General features: G+C 44.0%; 1 protein-coding gene across 2 annotated transcripts; it reads left to right on the forward strand.

Annotated features, from left to right (window-relative positions):
• LOC125451912 (actin, non-muscle 6.2) lies at positions 1-8624 on the forward strand. Of its 2 annotated transcripts, none has more exons than XM_048529653.2 (3): positions 1-93; positions 316-464; positions 7237-8624. In XM_048529653.2, exons 2-3 carry the CDS (start codon positions 339-341, stop codon positions 8239-8241), a joined length of 1131 nt encoding a protein of 376 aa, XP_048385610.1. In that variant the 5' UTR covers positions 1-93; positions 316-338; the 3' UTR covers positions 8242-8624. The 2 variants fall into 2 exon arrangements, with proteins under 2 accessions (XP_048385610.1, XP_059502259.1); XM_059646276.1 differs by having other exon boundaries at positions 55-111.
• Positions 8625-19180: the final 10556 nt, after the last annotated feature.

Below are 19180 nucleotides of genomic sequence, written 5' to 3' on the forward strand. Positions count from 1 at the left end.
CTGGGAGGGGATCAGTACTAATAGTTAACAGGCAGGCAGAGTGACAGTCTCATTTCTTGCTTGCAGAAGGAAAGGCAGTGTTCTGGGTGAGAGGTAGGTGTAGCTTGGAAAGTAAGTTGTGGCAGGAATGAAGGCTTGTTTTTACTTGGAGGAAGTGTAATGGGTATTAGCTGTGAATCTATACTTTCCATTAGGGTCCCTTTTAAACAAGAAGGAAGTCTCAGAAGTTGTTGAGCCATGTCTTGTGCATTTTCTGTTGGTGTTTTCCTTTCTGTCTTGTCTATGCCAATAGATGTCTCCTTTTATCTCTTTCAGTCACCTCCTGCAGATTCTAAGCCATGGCCGATGATGATGTTGCAGCTCTGGTGGTCGACAATGGGTCTGGGATGTGTAAAGCTGGTTTTGCGGGCGATGATGCTCCCAGAGCTGTGTTCCCTTCCATTGTGGGACGTCCCCGTCACCAGGTGAGTTTTTGTGAAAGATCTCCCTACTTTTTGATAGTGCTGTTTTTTCCACCCTTTTAGGTGTGGGGACTGGTATTTCTTGTAACTGTAGCCTTGTCACTTGTTTGCAGCTTCCTCTTTTGCTGCACTGTTTGTGGTCTACATTCTATTTCCTTTAGAGACTATGGTTTGACTTTAACCCTTGCTGGTTCCTGCTCTTGCAATTTGGGCGTAGCTGTCAGTGTGGGGTTGTTCCTGTTTGGAGCTCTATCTGACCCTTTTTACTGAGGTGTTCCTGTTTCTGTACAATCATGATGGTCTATTTCTAGAATCAGTGGGGTAACTGACAATGGCTGAAAGTTAGGTTTTATTTTGAGTGCAGTGGGACCATTTAAGTGATTCTTTAATCCATCAAAGGATGTGGGGCTGAAAAATGCACTTAAATCTGCACATATGAAGTGCATGGTTTGACTGGATACAAGAGTAACTCCTGAAAGATAAGTGTAAATATCTGTAGCTGGTGTTGCAGGGATGTGAGAAGTGGGGCTAACAGAATTGCTGTTGGAATGAGCCAGCAGAGCTTTTTTCCCCTCTCTTCCTCCTACATGGTAGCATTCTCAGTCTTTAAACCAAGTTGAAGCTGGGGGAACAGAAACCTGAGCCATGAACCTTGAATTATGGCCAGGACAGGATTAAGCCAGGGGTAGGATGATCTAGCTATACCTGGGCATTTCTTTCCCAGTGTTGTCTCCTGGAGCACTGTTTGAGCATCTGTTCCTCCTCTAGATTTCTCCTTATTCTGTGCCATTCCTAATCCCTGGTGTGTGTTAACCCTGTCAAACAGATGGTTCAACCTGCCTGGGAAGCAGCAGGAGGAAGTTGCTTGCGTCTTGAGCCACTTCTCTGATTCAATTAAGTTGTGCCTGTTATGTTAAACCTTGATTTCTATGGCTTGATATCTTTAGGTACCTGAATCTGATTTGGCCTGTCAAAATTGCCAGTTGCTTCCTCTATACCCAATTGTGTATCAACACTTTTTCTTTTTGGTTTAGTGTTGGGCTTCTCCTGTGCTCTGAAGAAATGCTTTCTGACATCACCTCTGGCCTGGCTCCCTTTTTAATAGATAATAAAATGTGAGGCTGGATGAACACAGCAGGCCAAGCAGCATCTCAGGAGCACAAAAGCTGACGTTTTGGGCCTAGACCCTTCATCAGAGAGGGGGATGGGGAGAGGGAACTGGAATAAATAGGGAGAGAGGGGGAGGCGGACCGAAGATGGAGAGTAAAGAAGTTAGGTGGAGAGAGTGTAGGTAGGGAGGGGATAGGTCAGTCCAGGGAAGACGGACAGGTCAAGGAGGTGGGATGAGGTTAGTAGGTAGCTGGGGGTGCGGCTTGGGGTGGGAGGAAGGGATGGGTGAGAGGAAGAACCGGTTAGGGAGGCAGAGACAGGTTGGACTGGTTTTGGGATGCAGTGGGTGGGGGGGAAGAGCTGGGCTGGTTGTGTGGTGCAGTGGGGGGAGGGGATGAACTGGGCTGGTTTAGGGATGCAGTAGGGGAAGGGGAGATTTTGAAACTGGTGAAGTCCACATTGATACGATTAGGCTGCAGGGTTCCCAGGCGGAATATGAGTTGCTGTTCCTGCAACCTTCGGGTGGCATCATTGTTTTAATATTGTTGTCCTCTGTTCTGGGCTTTTCTCCGGGATAAAGTTGATCTGCCCACTTGATCAAACAGCCTGCCTTTCTGTCAGCCGATGCTACCTTCACCACTTTATGCCACCTTTTGTCACCTACAAACTAACTTATTCTTTCTCAACCCCCCCCCCCCCCCCTCCTTTTCGATGTAACTGAGATTCTCATAATGCTATTTGTAGACCCCTGTTCACTACATACAGCTCAGATAGGTCTTTGTTCCCTCAGGTCTGGTCTATCATGAAACACTTTTAATCAACCTATTTAGACACATCAGCCTCCTCCCAGACAGTGCTTTAACCCAGTCCTTCTTTAAAAAGAAGAGTAGGTAATTTGGGGGTGAGAGAGGGATAATAAAATGTGAGGCTGGACGAACACAGCAGGCCAAGCAGCATCTCAGGAGCACAAAAGCTGACGTTTCGGGCCTGTTTCTCCATTCAATGAGATCATGGCCAATTAACCAATGGGGTACCCTGTTCCAACGTTCTGTCCCATACACTTTGATCCCTTTAGCAATGAGAACTATACTGAAGTTTTTCCAAGAATTAGATGTTTTAGCCTTAACTGCTTTCTGTGACAGAATTCCACAGGTTCCCTGCTCTCTGGGTGAAGACACTTTTCTCCCCATGAGTCCTAAATGGGTCATATCTATAAACTGGCCCCTGGTTCTGGACTCCCCTGACAACAGGACCATCCTCTTGTTTCTCCTGTCTATTACTGTTAGAATTTTAAAATTCTATTCTGCCCTGCTCCTATCCCCATCCTGCCACCAATCTTCTAATCTGTTAATATAATCCAAACTGATCCAGTTTCTCCTTTGTACGTCAATCTGAAACAAAGCTTGCCCAAATCACCCTGGAGCATTTCTGCTGCCATGTCACAGCTCACCCTCCTACTCAGCTGTGTCATCTGAAACCTGGGGGTATTACCTTTAGTACCCTCCTTGAATCATTTAACATATGTTGTGACTAGCTGGTGTCTAAGCACTGATCCCTGTGGTATTACGCTAGGCTCTGCCTGCCACTTAATAGACTTTTATTCCTGCTATTTCCTGTCTGTGAACCAGTTCTTTGCCAAGGAGAAAAGACCCTGTACTGGTCTCCTATCAATAGTCAGGAAATGAGACAGAAAATAAATCAGAAAAGGCATGTCAGAAAGTCACTTATTATAACTGTTCTGGGGCACTTCGGTTTGCAGGTGGACTGGCAAAACCAGGTTGGTACTAGATACCAACAAACCAGTTTGTGGCATATCTACAGGATGTTTTTGGACTTTCTGGTGGCAGGGCCCACTAGAAAATGGGTAATTCTGGATTTAGTGATGTGTAATGAGGCAGACTTGATTTAGGGAACTAAATCAATTGCTGGAAAAGCTCAGTAGGTCTAGTAGCATTGTAAAGAAAAAAAATAAAATCAGTTTGTTTTGGTGGCAGGCTCTGAGAAAGGATCACCAAACTGAAACATTAAGGATCATTCTAGTGAATGTCCTCTGGAAAACCCCCAATGGCAGCATTTTCTCCCTTTAGATATGGGACCCAAAACTACTCAAATTTCAAATGCAGTTTGACCAGAACCTTGCACAGCCTTAGCAGTGCATCACTGCTATTTATTCTAGCTCTTGAAATGAATTGCATTTGCCTTCCTGACTACCAGCTGAAGGCATATGTTATCCTTCAGAATCCTTAACTAGGACTCCTAATCCCTTTTAGGCTTCAGAAATCTGAAGCATATTTTCCTTTTAGAAATTAGACTCTGCCTCCATTCTCCCTGCCAAAGTAGGGAACCTCACTTTCCTCCTCCTAGCAGCCTCCCCACCTCCTCAACAGTACCTGCTCCTATACATATCCATGTATCATCTGCAAACTTAGCCACAATGCCCTCAGTTTTTCCCCTCAATCGTTACAAGGTAATGTGAATAGTTGTGCCAACTGATCACTGCAGACTCCACTAGTCACCAAATGCCATCCTGAAAAAGATCACTTTGCCTGACCTGCCAGTTAGCCAATCCCTTATCCATGCCAGTACTTTGCCTCTAACACTGGGATCTTATTTAGCAGCTTCCTGTGTGGCACTTTATCTGCCAGAAGGCTTTTGACAAATAGATCATGTCCATTGGCTTTCTCTTGTCTAACTTGTTTGTTACCAGCTCAATTCTACTGGATTTGTCAGACATGACCTCCCATTGACAAAGCCACGCTGATGATCCAGTGCTATTTTACGGTGCACTTCCAAATACTCAACAATCTCATCCTTAGTAATAGACCCTGAAATCATAACAAGCAAGGTCAGGCTAATCAGTCAAGTAGTTTCCACTCTTCTGCTTCCCTCCCTCCCTCGAATAGGGATATTACATTAGCCATTTCCCAGTCCTCTGGGTGCTTCTTGACTCCTGTTTTGAGGCTGTCACCAATGCCTCCACAATCTCCTCCACTATTTCCTTCAGAAATCTGGGATGTAATCCATCCATTCCCAATGATTTATTTGCCTTCAGACCTTTTAGCTTTCCCAGCATCTCCTTAGGTAATAACCACCACATTCACTGTCCCCTGAATCATAAACTGACGCAAAAGACCTATTTAGTTCCTCCTCCCTTTTTGTTTCCTTATTACTACTTCAGGCTCATTTTCCATAAGTTTGATATCCATTCATACCCCTTCCCTTTACAAAAATCTCAACAATACAAGAGGTGCTTTATTTGCTAGCTAAATACTGTCATATTTCATCTTACCCACCCCCCCCCACCCACATGCTTTTAAGTTGTCCTCTGCTGGTTTTCTTTTAAAGAGAGGCTTCCAAATCTTCTGGCTTGCCACGAATCTTCACCTGGCTGAATGGTTTTTGTTTATGCTGTCTGACTTCCCCTTTCAGCCTCGAATACTTCATCCTCCCCTTAGGCAGTTTCTTCTTTGGGAAGAATTTCTGCTGTGCATCTTGAATTATGCCCAGAAACTCCTGCTATTGCTGCTCCACTATTTTCTTTGCTAGACCTATGTTCTGATCAATTCTGGCCAGCTCCTCCCTAATGTCTTTACAGTTACCTTTACTCAGTTGTAAACCTGTTAATCTGATTCCAACTTCTCCCCCCTCAAACTGCAGGGTAAATTCTGTCAAAAAGCTCACTGCTCCCCAGGGGTTTTATTTGTTTTCTCCTTCACAATAAGCACTCTACTCCAAACTATAATGTAAACCTGGAACAAAAAAAACCTGCTGGGAAAGCTCAGCATGTCTGGCACAATCTGAAGGAAAAATCAGTTAGTTTTGGGTCTGGTGAATTCCTCAAACTGCTAGTAGCTGGGAAAGTGGATTTATATGTAGAAAATGGGGAGAGGGATGGGGTAGGGAGTAAATGATAGATCGAGCCCAAGACAGAAGAGCAGTTGGGTAGTCAAAGGAGTTGGTAATGACTTAGCTAGGAGGGTGAATAGTTATTAGTAGGGACTGTTAGTGACTAACAAATGGGTAGTGTGTAATGGCAGGTTGTGATAACAAGGCCTAGTGTATGGGGTAGGAGGCTGAATATGGGAGTTTAGGCCCTATAATTTATTGAACTTGATATTGAATCCAGAGGACTGCAGAGTCCCCCAAGTGGAAAATGAAGTGTAGTTTGACCAGCTTGGGGTTTTGCCAGAACACTGCAGCAAGCCAGAGACAGATGTTAGCCAGGCAGCATGGTGATGTGTAAAGTGGCAAGTAATGGGTAGCTCAGGATCTTTTTGCAAGCAGAACATAAGGTGACAGAACATGTATCTCTCTGATTCTCCTCCCCAAAGTAGAGGAGACCATATTGTGAGCAACCAATGCAGTAGACTAGTGTCTGGGAAGTGTAGGTAAAGTGTCACTTCTAAAAGAAGGTATGTTTGGGGCCCTTAGGTAGTAGGGAGGGAGGAGTAAATGGGTAGGTGTTGCACCCTCCCCTATAAGGATAGGCCCTATGGTTGGGGGTGAAGCAAGTCTGGACCAGAGGAGTCCCTGTGGAAGGTGGACAGGGAGGGGAATGTGTTTGGAGGTGGCACAAGAGGCATCTGACTTTCTGGATGTGGATGCTGGTGGGAAGGTAGGTAAGGACAGGGGGAAACCCTAGCACTCTTGCAGGAGGGAAGAGAAGGGGTGGAAGTGTAGGAGATGGGTCAGGCCCTGTTCACAAGGGTGCTGGGAATCCTCGGTTGAAGAAAGTGGACACTTCTTCAGAGGCTGCTTTGTTGAAGTTGGCCTCATCTGAATATGTGTGATGGAGAAGTTGTTTTTTATTTGGGTTTTTTGTTTTTAGTTTTTATACCATTCGAGCATCTGCCAGTAATTGTGCCTTTATTCTAGTTCTCTGGGTCAGTAGGCTATTTCCAGTCCCAAACCTTTAACTTTTACATGCTGATCTCCTTGTGTAGGACTTTACCAAAAGACTTGCAAAAGTGTTTGTAAACCACACTGGCTCATTTGCAACTTGGCTGGAATTTGAGGTTGAGTAGATTTATCAAGCATGATATTCCTTTCTGCAAAGGCTGATTGTCTGGCCCTGTCCTACTGTGATACTGCCTGTGTCACAAGATCCCAGTCCATCAAAAGCTCAGCAGGTCTGGCAGCATCTGTGAAGGAAGTTGTTATTTTGGGTCCAGTGACTTTCTCTCAACACAGTTCTGTCCATTTCTTCAGAATTTGAACATCCACAATGCCCTTATCCAAAAGACCTGAATCTACCTGTTCTGAGGAAGGGTCACCAGACCCAAAACATTAATGCCATCTTCTCCTTCACAGATGCTGCCTGACCTGCTGAGCTCTTCCATCAACTTTTTTCAAATCTACCTGCTCTTTTGCTGTTGTCACTTTCTATTGCTGAATCCTCACTTTCATAAAATGAAGTAACGATCACTGAAATGCAGTTGTAGAAGGCAGACTGAGTAATGTCACTCCCAAAATACATCTTGTTAAAGAAGTTTAATCTCTGGATGTTTAAAACAAACTATCCAGCCTGACCTGAGCACATTCAATTGTTGGCCCAACATCTGGGTGCTGGGTATTCCTCAGAACAAGAAGTCCTTGATGGCGAGTAGACCAGCCTTGTTTGAGTTCATTGTGAATTCATCCTGTTTGTTTTTTTTCCTCCATCTAGGGAGTGATGGTTGGAATGGGTCAGAAAGACAGCTATGTTGGAGATGAAGCCCAGAGCAAGAGGGGCATTCTGACCCTGAAGTACCCCATTGAACACGGCATTGTCACCAACTGGGATGACATGGAGAAGATCTGGCACCACACCTTCTACAATGAACTGCGAGTGGCCCCAGAGGAGCATCCTGTTCTCCTCACAGAGGCACCCCTCAACCCCAAAGCCAACAGGGAGAAGATGACCCAGATCATGTTTGAGACCTTCAACACCCCAGCCATGTACGTTGCCATTCAGGCCGTGCTGTCCCTGTACGCTTCTGGCCGTACGACTGGCATTGTGCTAGATTCTGGTGACGGTGTGTCCCACACCGTGCCGATCTATGAAGGGTATGCCTTGCCTCATGCCATCCTGAGGCTGGACTTGGCTGGTCGGGATCTCACTGATTACATGATGAAGATCCTGACTGAACGCGGCTATTCCTTCACGACCACAGCTGAGAGGGAGATTGTGCGTGACATCAAGGAGAAACTTGCTTATGTGGCCCTGGACTTTGACTCTGAGATACAGACAGCCAGCTCCTCTTCAGCCTTGGAGAAAAGTTACGAGCTCCCTGATGGCCAAGTCATCACCATTGGCAATGAGCGCTTCAGGTGCCCAGAAACCATGTTCCAGCCCTCCTTCATTGGTATGGAATCCAATGGTATCCACGAGACCACATATAACAGCATCATGAAATGTGATGTGGATATCAGGAAGGATCTGTATGCTAATACTGTCCTGTCTGGTGGAACCACTATGTTCCCCGGTATTGCTGATCGGATGCAGAAGGAAATCACAGCCTTGGCTCCGAGCACAATGAAGATTAAGATCATAGCTCCACCAGAGAGGAAGTATTCAGTATGGATCGGAGGCTCCATTTTAGCTTCTCTGTCCACCTTCCAGCAAATGTGGATCAGTAAGCAGGAGTATGATGAGTCTGGTCCCTCTATTGTCCATCGCAAGTGCTTCTAACTTGCTGTAGGGTTCTTTTCATTACCTAGGGCTTGTTCACATTAAGGTGACTTGAAGCCTCTGCTCTTTCTCACCACTCTACGTTTGCCCAGTATGACCTATTACTTCCTGCCTTTTTCACACCCGTCCATCTTAAATTCTGTTCAAATCTGAGAATGGATGTTTAACATTCTAATAGATAATGGGGAACAGTCTGAGAGTATGAAATGGTGTAATTGTTCTAAGAGTTTGCTTAAGGAATACCAACCATCTCCCTTCAGAGGGAGCAGGCAGGATTGTACAAATCTTGAGGCCTCAGTGTTACAGCTGAGAAGTCTATTTTTGTAATAGGTCCTGTGTTTTACTGTTATCATTTGGAAATAAATATTGAATTGATTTCCTGATCTATCTTTTTTTTTGTTGGTTTTTAAAGCTAGAATGAGTTTTAGATTCTCTAGCACCACCAGCAGGAATGGCAATTGACTTCCACAGATCAACAGGGCTGTTCTGATGAAATGTTGGGGGGGTGGTGAGGAGGAGAAAGAAAGAAGGGAAAGCTGCAGAAGCCATGATTTATACCCTTGGCTCGCTGTAGCAAAGAGCCAAAATGCAAAAGTTCCTACTATTCACTACAGATGCCAATCTGCATTCTCCTTGCCTCTGGGATCATTGTGGAAATCACCTTTTTTTTGAAAATGGTACACCAGCAAGTACACTGTCACTAATCTAATGCCTTGTCATAAGCATACTTTTTTAAAAAAGTGACCTTTGAAACCATTCGCAAGGACTTCATTTAAACATAATCAGGTAACACAGACTGTGGGCACTATAGTCTAATGGAAGTAGTCAAATCATTGTTAGACCTTCTCAAACAGTCTTATTAAATCAATTTAATTGGTACCTTCAAAAGGCAGTGTTTATTAGCTTCATTTTAAGGGCATGTTCTATGTTTCTAATGTGATTTTTGTATTAGAGATTGGGTTTCCATCATCACTAATACTCCCATTTGAATGACCTTCTAGAATCTAGGAATGCCTTTTTAGCAACATGCTCAGACCATGAAATTTTAAATTTAAGCTCTAGGACATTCCAGATATGAGGGGAATCTGGAGATCTGAGGTATGGATGTGGGATATAAGCTTAAAATCTCATTCTGGAAGTGGGGGTTAGTAAATTAACTAAAACAAATCTGGAATAGTAATTTATTTAACTTCTAAGTATCTTCTGAACTGGTCTAGCACACTACTTGGCTCTTTCACAAGATCTGACCAACCACCTGATAGTGATTCTAGCATTAGATTCTGACTCTACAAAGGAACTTACAGCTTAGGCAACCTTATTGCATTCTGAGATAATGGGAATTGCAGAATCCGAGATAACAAGTGTAGAGCTGGATGAACACAGCAGGCTGAGCAGGAGGGCTGACATTTTGGGCCTGTTCTGGATTTTCTGATGAAGGGTCTAGACCTGAAACATCAGCCTTCCTGCTCCAATGATGCTGCTTGGCCTGCTGTGTTCATCCAGCTCTACACTGTTATCTCTTATTGTATTCACCAACTTTACAGCTGGAAATGGTGCCAAAATCAGGAGAGACAGATGGGACAAGCTACAGCCTGAAACAAATAACAGAAATGGCTGCAGAAACTCAGCAGCTCTGGCAGCATTTGTGGAGAGACAAAACCATTGTTTAGATTCCTGTGAACATTCATTTTCAGAAATGAAGTAAGTTCACAGGACTCAGATTTTTTTTTTACTCTCACACACTCAAATAGATGCTGTCAGACCTTTGCAGTTTCTCTAGCCATTTCTGTTTACGTTTCAGATTTCCAGTACCTGCAGTTTTGTTTTAAATTACAGCCTGACAGAACTTCCCAAGATCCTTTGAGCACAGTGTTTGGTTGGTTCAGTCTTGATATCACCTCTGAGATAACAAGGTGTAAAGCTGGATGAACACAGGCCGAGCAGGAAAGCTGATGTTTCAGGCCTAGGCCCATCTTCATTATTTTGTCCGTGGCTGTTACTCCACAACAGCAAACAAACTAAGAGCAGAAGTAAACCATTTGGTTCCTCATGCCTACTCTCTTTCAATAAGATCATGGCTGACCTGTTCGTGCTTTGAATTCCAAGTTCTCATCTACCACAATAAGCCCTGATTGCCTTACCTCCACCTTTAAAGATATTAAATAATTCTGCCTCCAACGCCTTCTGATGCAGAGTTCAAAAGCTGCTCAACCTACTGAGGAAAAAGTATTTATCCTCTATCTTGAAAGAGTGGCCATTAATTTTAAACAGTGCTCATGAGTTCTAGACTGCCTCACAAGAAGAAAAATCCTTTCCCTTTCCACTTCCACCATGTCAAAGACCATTCCGTATTATACACACTTCAATCAAATCATCCCTCGTTCTTATAAATTCCAATGGAAATATGCCCAGTCTTATTTGACCTTTCCTCAAAAGATAACCTACTCATCTCAGATATCAATCTAGAAAATCCCCCCTTAAAACCATCTCCAAAGCAGTTTCTTCCTTAAATGCAGACAAGAAAATGGCGCACATACATCTCAGCATCTATATCTTGTCAGTATCCAGTTGTTGTTCCTTGCCTCTTGATAGTACCCAGCTTTCTGGATGATAATAACAAAACTGCACTGACAACTGACTCGGATTTCTTCTTTTGAGTTTGAGCGAGAGAACTCTATTGCATAGACCAATGTTCAGTTCAGTCAATTTAATTCATTTAATGAGATATCAAGAAATGGCTGAAGACACTGGATACAGCATCCATCAACATTCTAGATGAAAACATATGCTCAATAGCTAGCTCCAACACATCCTAGCTTTTCAAGTACAATTCCAGTATTGGGAGCTACTCAATAATATAGAAGATTGGCCAAATATTTTCCATAAACACATGGAAAATGCAATCCAGTCACTTATCTCCCCATTAGTCCACTTCCAAACTTAAACAGTGAAGGAAGATATCATTGACAGGGCACCTAAGCTGCATTTTCTTATCACTATATCTGCCCATCAGAGCTCACTTTGGGTTCTACCAGGGCCAGACAGTTCAGGAGAGATGTTAGGAAGCACTTCTAACACAAAGGTTGTCAAGGTTTTTCCCTTTCTTTCACAAATGGTAGTTGATGCTAGGTCAGTCGTCAGTTTTGAATCTTGAGATAAATTTTTTTTGTTAAGCAAAAGTATTTAGGGCCAAAGGAAAGTACATGGAGTTAGTCCACGGATCAATCATAACCTCATTAAATGTTGAAATAGGCTCAAGGACCTGAAAGGCCTACTTCTGTTCCCATGCTGTTACTTCCTCAAAGAACTCTAGTGAATTTTTCAGAAATGATTTCCCCTGTTGTGAAGTTGGTTAGAGTACTTGTGGATTGGGAGGCAGGAAGTTAGAATTTGGTGTTTATAAAATCCTAAGGGGGTGAGGGGGGGTGGTGTGCATTGCATTGTCCCTTTAAAAGATCATGAGCTTTTTCTGTGCTTAGAGATTTAAAATGGCTATTGGCTCTAGTGATGGCAGCTAACTCGAGACTTTGTCTAACAGCCCCCTTCTTTTATACCCTTGACGGCATATCAATATTTCTTACAATGGGGTTGATCCTACGCTGTCAAAACCATCAGGTTTAAATTTAATTGGTTTTTGGTATCTAAGCGCCTGGTTCAAATTGATTGGCTAAATTCAAAAGCCTATTGTCCTGGTAACAAAACTACTGCTTGGCCTGCTAAATGTCCAGCCTTTTGGCACAAATGTTTCAATTCAGTTACTCTCTGTGTACTTGCAAACTTTCAAGCTGCTGATCGGAGGTATCCATTTTAAATCTCTTAGCACTGAAAAAACACAATACCTTTTGACGGGACCACACAATGACTCCCCCCATCCCCCAGAATTTTGCCTGCCAATCCACAAGCACTGTACCCAACTTTGCAACACATGAAGCCATGCTGATCGTGTTAAGTATTTCTAAATGCTCTGCTATTAAATCCTTTAACAATAATTCTAACATTTTTCCAATATCAGGCATTGGGCTTACTGACCTACAGTTTGGCCTTATTTTGTCCCCTTTGTGTTTTAAATAAAATCGTTACACTGGCAGTTTTCCAGTGCTCTGGGAAATGTAAACTGGGCAGATTAGAAGAGATAACAGAGTTAGAGAATTAGAGTTTAGAGTGGTCAACAGACAGGTGGAAGCTGACATTGGATTTTTTGATAATATGCTAGGAAACAGCACAAAACTGAAAAATTGGTGGGAGGTAAGTATACAGATGTTGGGGATTACTGATGTAATTGTAAATAAAAACCAAAAGAACCGTAGATGCTGTAAATCAGGAACAAAAACAGAAGGAAGGGTCAGGGGACCCAAAACGTTAGCTCTGTTTTCTCCTTCACAGATGCTGCCAGACCTGCTGAGCTTTTCCAGCAACTTTGTTTGTTAACTGATGTCATTGTGTTGTGTCAGGAAGAGAAACAGGTGCAGCGGAATCTCTATTTATGGCTGGACAGATAGAAATAAAATTAACACTTTCTGGATGGAGGACAAGCAATTAAGGAGAATAGACACATAGGGGCAGGAGTAGGCCCTTCAGTTCCAGATATCTGCTCTATCATATGAGACCATAGATGATCATTTACCAGAATGGCATTTTCCTCACACTGTGTTCAACTATGTAAAAGGTTAGGTACTGGTTGACAAACACAAGGAGTAATATAGAACATAGAACAGAACAGGCCCTTCAGCCCACGATGTTGTGCCAACCATTGATCCTCATGTATGCACCCTCAAATTTCTGTGACCATATGCATGTCCAGCAGTCTCTTAAATGACCCCAGTGACCTTGCTTTCACAACTGCTGCTGGCAACGCATTCCATCCTCTCACAACTCTCTGTGTAAAGAACCTGCCTCTGACATCCCCTCTATACTTTCCTCCAACCAGCTTAAAACTATGACCCCTCGTGTTAGCCTCTTCTGCCCTAGGAAATAGTCTCTGGCTATCAACTCTATCTATGCCTCTCATTATCTTGTATACCTCAATTAGGTCCCCTCTCCTCCTCCTTTTCTCCAATGAAAAAAGTCCGAGCTCAGTCAACCTCTCTTCATAAGGTAAGTCCTCCAGTCCAGGCAGCATCCTGGTAAACTTCCTCTGAACCCTCTCCAAAGCATCCACATCTTTCCTATAATATGGCGTCCAGAACTGGACGCTGTATTCCAAGTGCGGTCTAACCAAAGTTTTATAGAGCTGCAACAAGATCTCATGACTCTTAAACTCAATCCCCCTGCTAATGAAAGCCAAAACACCATATGCTTTCTTAACAACCCTGTCCACTTGGGTGGCCATTTTAAGGGATCTATGTATCTGCACACCAAGATCCCTCTGTTCCTCCACACTGCCAAGAATCCTATCCTTAATCCTGTACTCAGCTTTCAAATTCGACCTTCCAAAATGCATCACCTCGCATTAATCCAGGTTGAACTCCATCTGCCACCTCTCAGCCCATCTCTGCATCCTGTCAATGTCCCGCTGCAGCCTACAACAGCCCTCTATACTGTCAACGACACCTCCAACCTTCGTGTCGTCTGCAAACTTGCTAACTCATCCTTCAATCCTCTCATCCAAGTCATTAATAAAAATTACAAACAGTAGAGGCCCAAGGACAGAGCCCTGTGGAACACCACTCACCACTGACTTCCAGGCAGAATATTTTCCTTCTACTACCACTCGCTGTCTTCTGTTGGCCAGCCAATTCTGTATCCAGACAGCTAAGTTCCCCTATATCCCATTCCTCCTGACCTTCTGAATGAGCCTACCATGGGGAACCTTATCAAATGCCTTGCTGAAGTCCATATACACCACATCCACAGCTCGACCCTCATCAACTTTTCTAGTCACATCCTCAAAGAACTCGATAAGGTTTGTAAAGCGTGACCTGCCCCTCACAAAGCCGTGTTGACTGCATTTAATCAAGCCATGCTCTTCCAGATGGTCATAAATCCTATCCCTCAGAATCCTTTCTAACACCTTGCAGATGACAGATGTGAGACTTACTGGTCTGTAATTGCCGGGGATTTCCCTATTTCCTTTCTTGAAGAGAGGAATTACATTTGCCTCTCTCCAGTCCTCAGGTACGACTCCAGTGGAGAGCGAGGATGCAAAGATCTTCGCAAGTGGCGAAGCAATTGCATTTCTCGTTTCCCAAAGCAGCCGAGGACAAATCTGGTCCGGGCCTGGCGACTTGTCAATCTTAATGTTTGACAAAATTTTCAGCACATCAGCTTCCTCTATCTCTATCCATTCCAGCATGCACACCTGCTCTTCATTCACTACAAGGTTCGTTTCTTTTGTAAAGACAGAAGCAAAAAACTCATTTAGGGCTTCCCCTACCTCCTCAGACTTCACACACAAGTTCCCTATGCTATCCCTGATCGGCCCTACTCTTTCTTTGACCATTCTCTTATTCCTCACACAAGTGTAAAATGCCTTTGTGTTCTCCCTAATCCGTTCTGCCAAGCCTTTCTCGTGCCCCCTCCTGGCGTTCCTCAGACCTCAGACCATTTTTGAGCTCCTTCCTCACCTGCCCGTAATCCTCTAGAGCTGAGCTTGACCCTAGCTTCCTCCACTTTATGTAAGCTACTTTCTTCCTTTTGACGAGAAGCTCCACCGCTCTCTATAGTTTACCATATTCACAGTCATAAAGGATGTCACAAAGCCATGGAGTCGCTGTGGCACAGAAAAGGGCATTTGCTTCAATAGGTCCACCCAACCAGGCCTAATTGCCTGCTCTATTTCTGTTCTGCATGTTTGTTGTTCTTAAGTGCCCATACAATTTGCTTTTGAAGATATTAATTGTCTTCACTCTACCACCCTTGTGGGGATTGAGTTTCAAGTTGTTACCACTTACTGGGATAAAAATTTCTTCCTCACATCCCCTTCAACATCTCCAGCCAATAACCATAAATGTGTGCCCCCTCATCCATTGATCATCAGCTAATGGGAACAGCTTTTTCTTTGTCCACCTTATCTCAAGCTGCCATAATTTTGTTCATTCTCTTCTTGATCCCGTTTCCTCCAAAGAGAACAGCCCCAGTTTAGCTAAAGTACCTCATCCTGAAACCATTCAGGTAAATCACTTCCGTACCCTTTCAATGTCAGACAAAGAATTTTGGTGGGTTTTTTTTCTGCAATCAAAATGGGTAGGAGGATTCCATAATATTGCTTCATCTGGCACCATGTAATTTGAGGAGATTAGGAGGTTTCCATGGTGGCTTCCACCTGTCTCAGTCACGGAGTCCAGAGGCTCACCACAACTATTTCCCTCACTCTTACTGACTACAACCAGACCACTCCCACCTTCCAGGGGTTTCTGTCACCAGGAATGTCTGTTGATAGATATGACTCTGAATATGAATACAATAATAACACCAACAGCAAACTTGATATATATTGTATTGTTAACATAGTCAGATTTTACAAGGCGCATCACCAGAAAATAATTAACACCATGGCAGGTGAGGTATTAGGATAAGTGACTCAAAAACTTGGCCCAGGAGTTAGGTTTTAAGAAGCACCTTAAAGATTTATTATGGACAGAATTCCAGAATTTGCATCCCAGGTCTGAAACCATGGCTACCAATGGTGAATTGATGAAAATTTTGACTGTTCAAGGGACCAGAATTAAGGAAGAATGGAGATATCAGTCAGTTCCAGATCTGGAGGAGGTTGCAGAGAAAGGGGATATAGGGGCTAGAGGAGGCTACATAGATAGGAAGGATTTTGATCAAAGGATGTATGCAGACCAGCATTTATTGCCATCTCCAACTTGAACGGAGCAGCTTGCTAGGCTATTTCAGAGGGCAGTCAAGATTCAACCACATTGCTGTGGGCCGGGATTCACACACAGCCAGACCAGGTAAGGATGACAGATATCCTTCCCTAAAGGGCATTCATGAAATTCAATAATGGCTTTGTGATTCACATTAGGCTAGCTTTTATTTTCAGTTTTTTTAAAAATTAAGTTTAGAGCTCACCATCTGCTGAGGTCAATCATCTCAGCTCCAGGACATCTCTGCAGGAGTTGCTCAGTGTAGTGTCCTCGGCTCAACCATCTTCAGCTGCTTCATCAATGGCCTTCTCTCCATCTTAAGGTCAGGAGTAGGGATGTTCACTGAGGATTACACAATGTTCAGCACCATTCATAACTCCTCAGATACTGAAGCAGTTCATGTTCAAATGCAGCAAGATCTGGACAATACCCAGGCTTGGGGTGACGAGTGGCAAGTAACATTGGTACCACACAAATGCCAGGCTATGACCATCACCAATAAAAAACAATCTAACCACCAACCCTTGACACTCAATGGGTTACCATCACTGAATCCCCCACTATCAACATCCATTGACCAGAAACTCAACTGGACTCACCACATAAACACAGTGGCTACAAAAGCAGGTTGGAAGCTGGTGATACTACAGTGAGTAACTAACTCCTCTAAGTGACTCAAGAATACTCCCCATTTGCCTGGATGGGTACAGCCTCAACAATACTCAAGACGCTTACACCATGCAGGACAAAGCAGCCGCTTGATTGACACCACATCTACAAACATCCACTCTCTCCACCACCAACACTCAGTCACAGCAGCGTGTACCATCTACAAGATGCACTGCAGAAATTCACCGAAGATCCTTAGACAGCAGCTTCCAAACCCACAACCACTTCCATCCAGAAGGACAAAGGCAGCAGATACATGGGAACACCACCCCCTGCAAGTTCTCCTCCGAGCCACTCACCATCCTGACTTGCTGGGTCAAAATCCTTGAATTCCTCCCTAACAGCATTGTGGGTCAACCCACAGCAGAAGGATTGCAGCAGTTCAAGAAGGCAGTTCACCACCACCTTCTCAAGAGCAAGTAGGGACTGGCAGGAAATGCTGGCTCAGCCAGCAATGTCTATGTCCCAAAAATGACTAGAAAAAAAAAGGTGGGATTTAAACACAGGTGCCCTCGTCATTACCCTGGGGTGCTGGATAACTAGCCAAATTACATTGCCACTACACTACAACCTCCCGTTATGAGGTAGGGGCTGGAGGATGTTGCACAGTTAGGACAGTTAAAGGGACAGGAGGCAGTCAAGAGATAGGGAGGGATGTAAGGGTGGAAGGAGATAATGGAAATAGGGTACAGTTGTGTTGAGTTGTGTAGAGTTGAGAAATGAAAAAGCTGAGAGAGATTGGGGCCATTGTAGGGCTCTTTATATGCTCCTTATATGCCAAGCCCTTCATTCCCAGCATCATTCTCATGAACTTCCTATGGACCTTCTCAAAGTCAGCACATCCTTCCTTAGATACAGGGGCCAAATTTCTCACAATGTACCACGCAGACCACATTTTGGAATATTGTGAGCAGTTTTGGGCCCCAACATGGTTGAATCAAACAAAGGATGTTTTGGCCTAGGAGGGAGTCCAGACAAGGTATACAGGGATAGCACTGCTGCCTCACAGCACCAGGGATCTGGGTTCAATTCCAGCCTCAGGCGACTGTCTGTGTGGAGTTTGCACATCTTCCCATGTCTGCATGGGTTCCGTCCGAGTGCTCTGGTTTCCTCCTACAGTCCAAAGATGTGCAGGTTAGGAGGATTGGTTATGCCAAATTTCCCATCATATATAGACTAAGTGGGTTACCCAATACAGGGTTACAGGGATAGAGCGGGGGTGTGGGTCTGGGTGGGATGCTCTTCAGAGGGTTGGTGCAGACTCAACAGGCCAAATGGCCCACTTGCACACTTATGGATTCTATGATGACTCTGTGATTCATATGAGGAGTGGTTGATGGTTCTGGGCCTGTACTTGAAGTTTAGAAGGATGAAAGTGGGTCTGACATGCCAGGATAGCGTGGACATGGCGAAGATGTTTTCATTAGTAGGAGCGACTAGTACTCGAGCGCAAAGTCTCAGCGTGAAGGGATGACCCTTTAGAAATGAGTTGAGGCTGTGGAACTCACTGCTGCAGAGGACTGTGGAGGCCAATCACTGAGTGTATTTAAGGCAGGGATAGACAGGATCTTGATTAGTCAGGGGATCAAGGGTTATGGGGAGAAGGCAGGAAAATGTGGTTGAAAACTGTATCAGCTATGATTAAATGGCAGAGCAGACCCACTGGGCCAGATGGCCTAATTTTGCTTTTATATCTTATGGTCACATGGAGGTTATCAAGATAGAGTTGGATGTAGGGGCTGGTGGAGTTGCAGAGGTAAGGGAAAGATGTAGGAGTTGGAGGAGGTTTTAGACGTAGATAGCACTGTAGGAGTCTAGAGGAGTTTACTGAGATAGGAATGATTGAAGGAGGTGAATGTGGTTAAAGGGAAATGGAATATTGGAGAGTTTGAAGAGCACATAGAGTTAAGAAAGATCATTGTACAAAAGTTGTAGCAACCAAAGTTCTGCACAGCTCCAATTTGACTTCCTTGCTCTTATATTCCACATCTGCTAAAGGCAAGTGTTCCATACACTTTTTTAATTACTCTATTAACCTGCCCTGCAGCCTCCAGGTACCTGTGGGCATGTACCCCAAGATCCTGCAATCTGAGCTTCCTAGTGACTTGCCATTCATTGAATACTTCATTGTTTAATTCCTTCTTCCAATGTGTGTCCCCTCACATTTATCAGGGTTAAATTCCATCTGCCATTGATCGGACCATCTGACCAGTCCATTTACAATCTCCTGTGACTTAACACCTTCGTCCTCACTGTCAACCACCCAGCCAATCTTTGTGTCATCCACAAACTTAGTTATCATCCCTGCCACATTGTCATCATAGTCATTTATGAATTCCACAAACAATGAGGGATCCAACACTATCCTCTGTCATATGCCACTGCACATCAAGCTTGTCACACAAATATTCTTCTACCCTCTTGTCTCCTGCTACTAAGACAATTTTGCACCCAACTTG

This window comes from Stegostoma tigrinum, chromosome 5 (genome assembly GCF_030684315.1).
Source record: "Stegostoma tigrinum isolate sSteTig4 chromosome 5, sSteTig4.hap1, whole genome shotgun sequence".
NCBI lineage: Eukaryota > Metazoa > Chordata > Chondrichthyes > Orectolobiformes > Stegostomatidae > Stegostoma > Stegostoma tigrinum.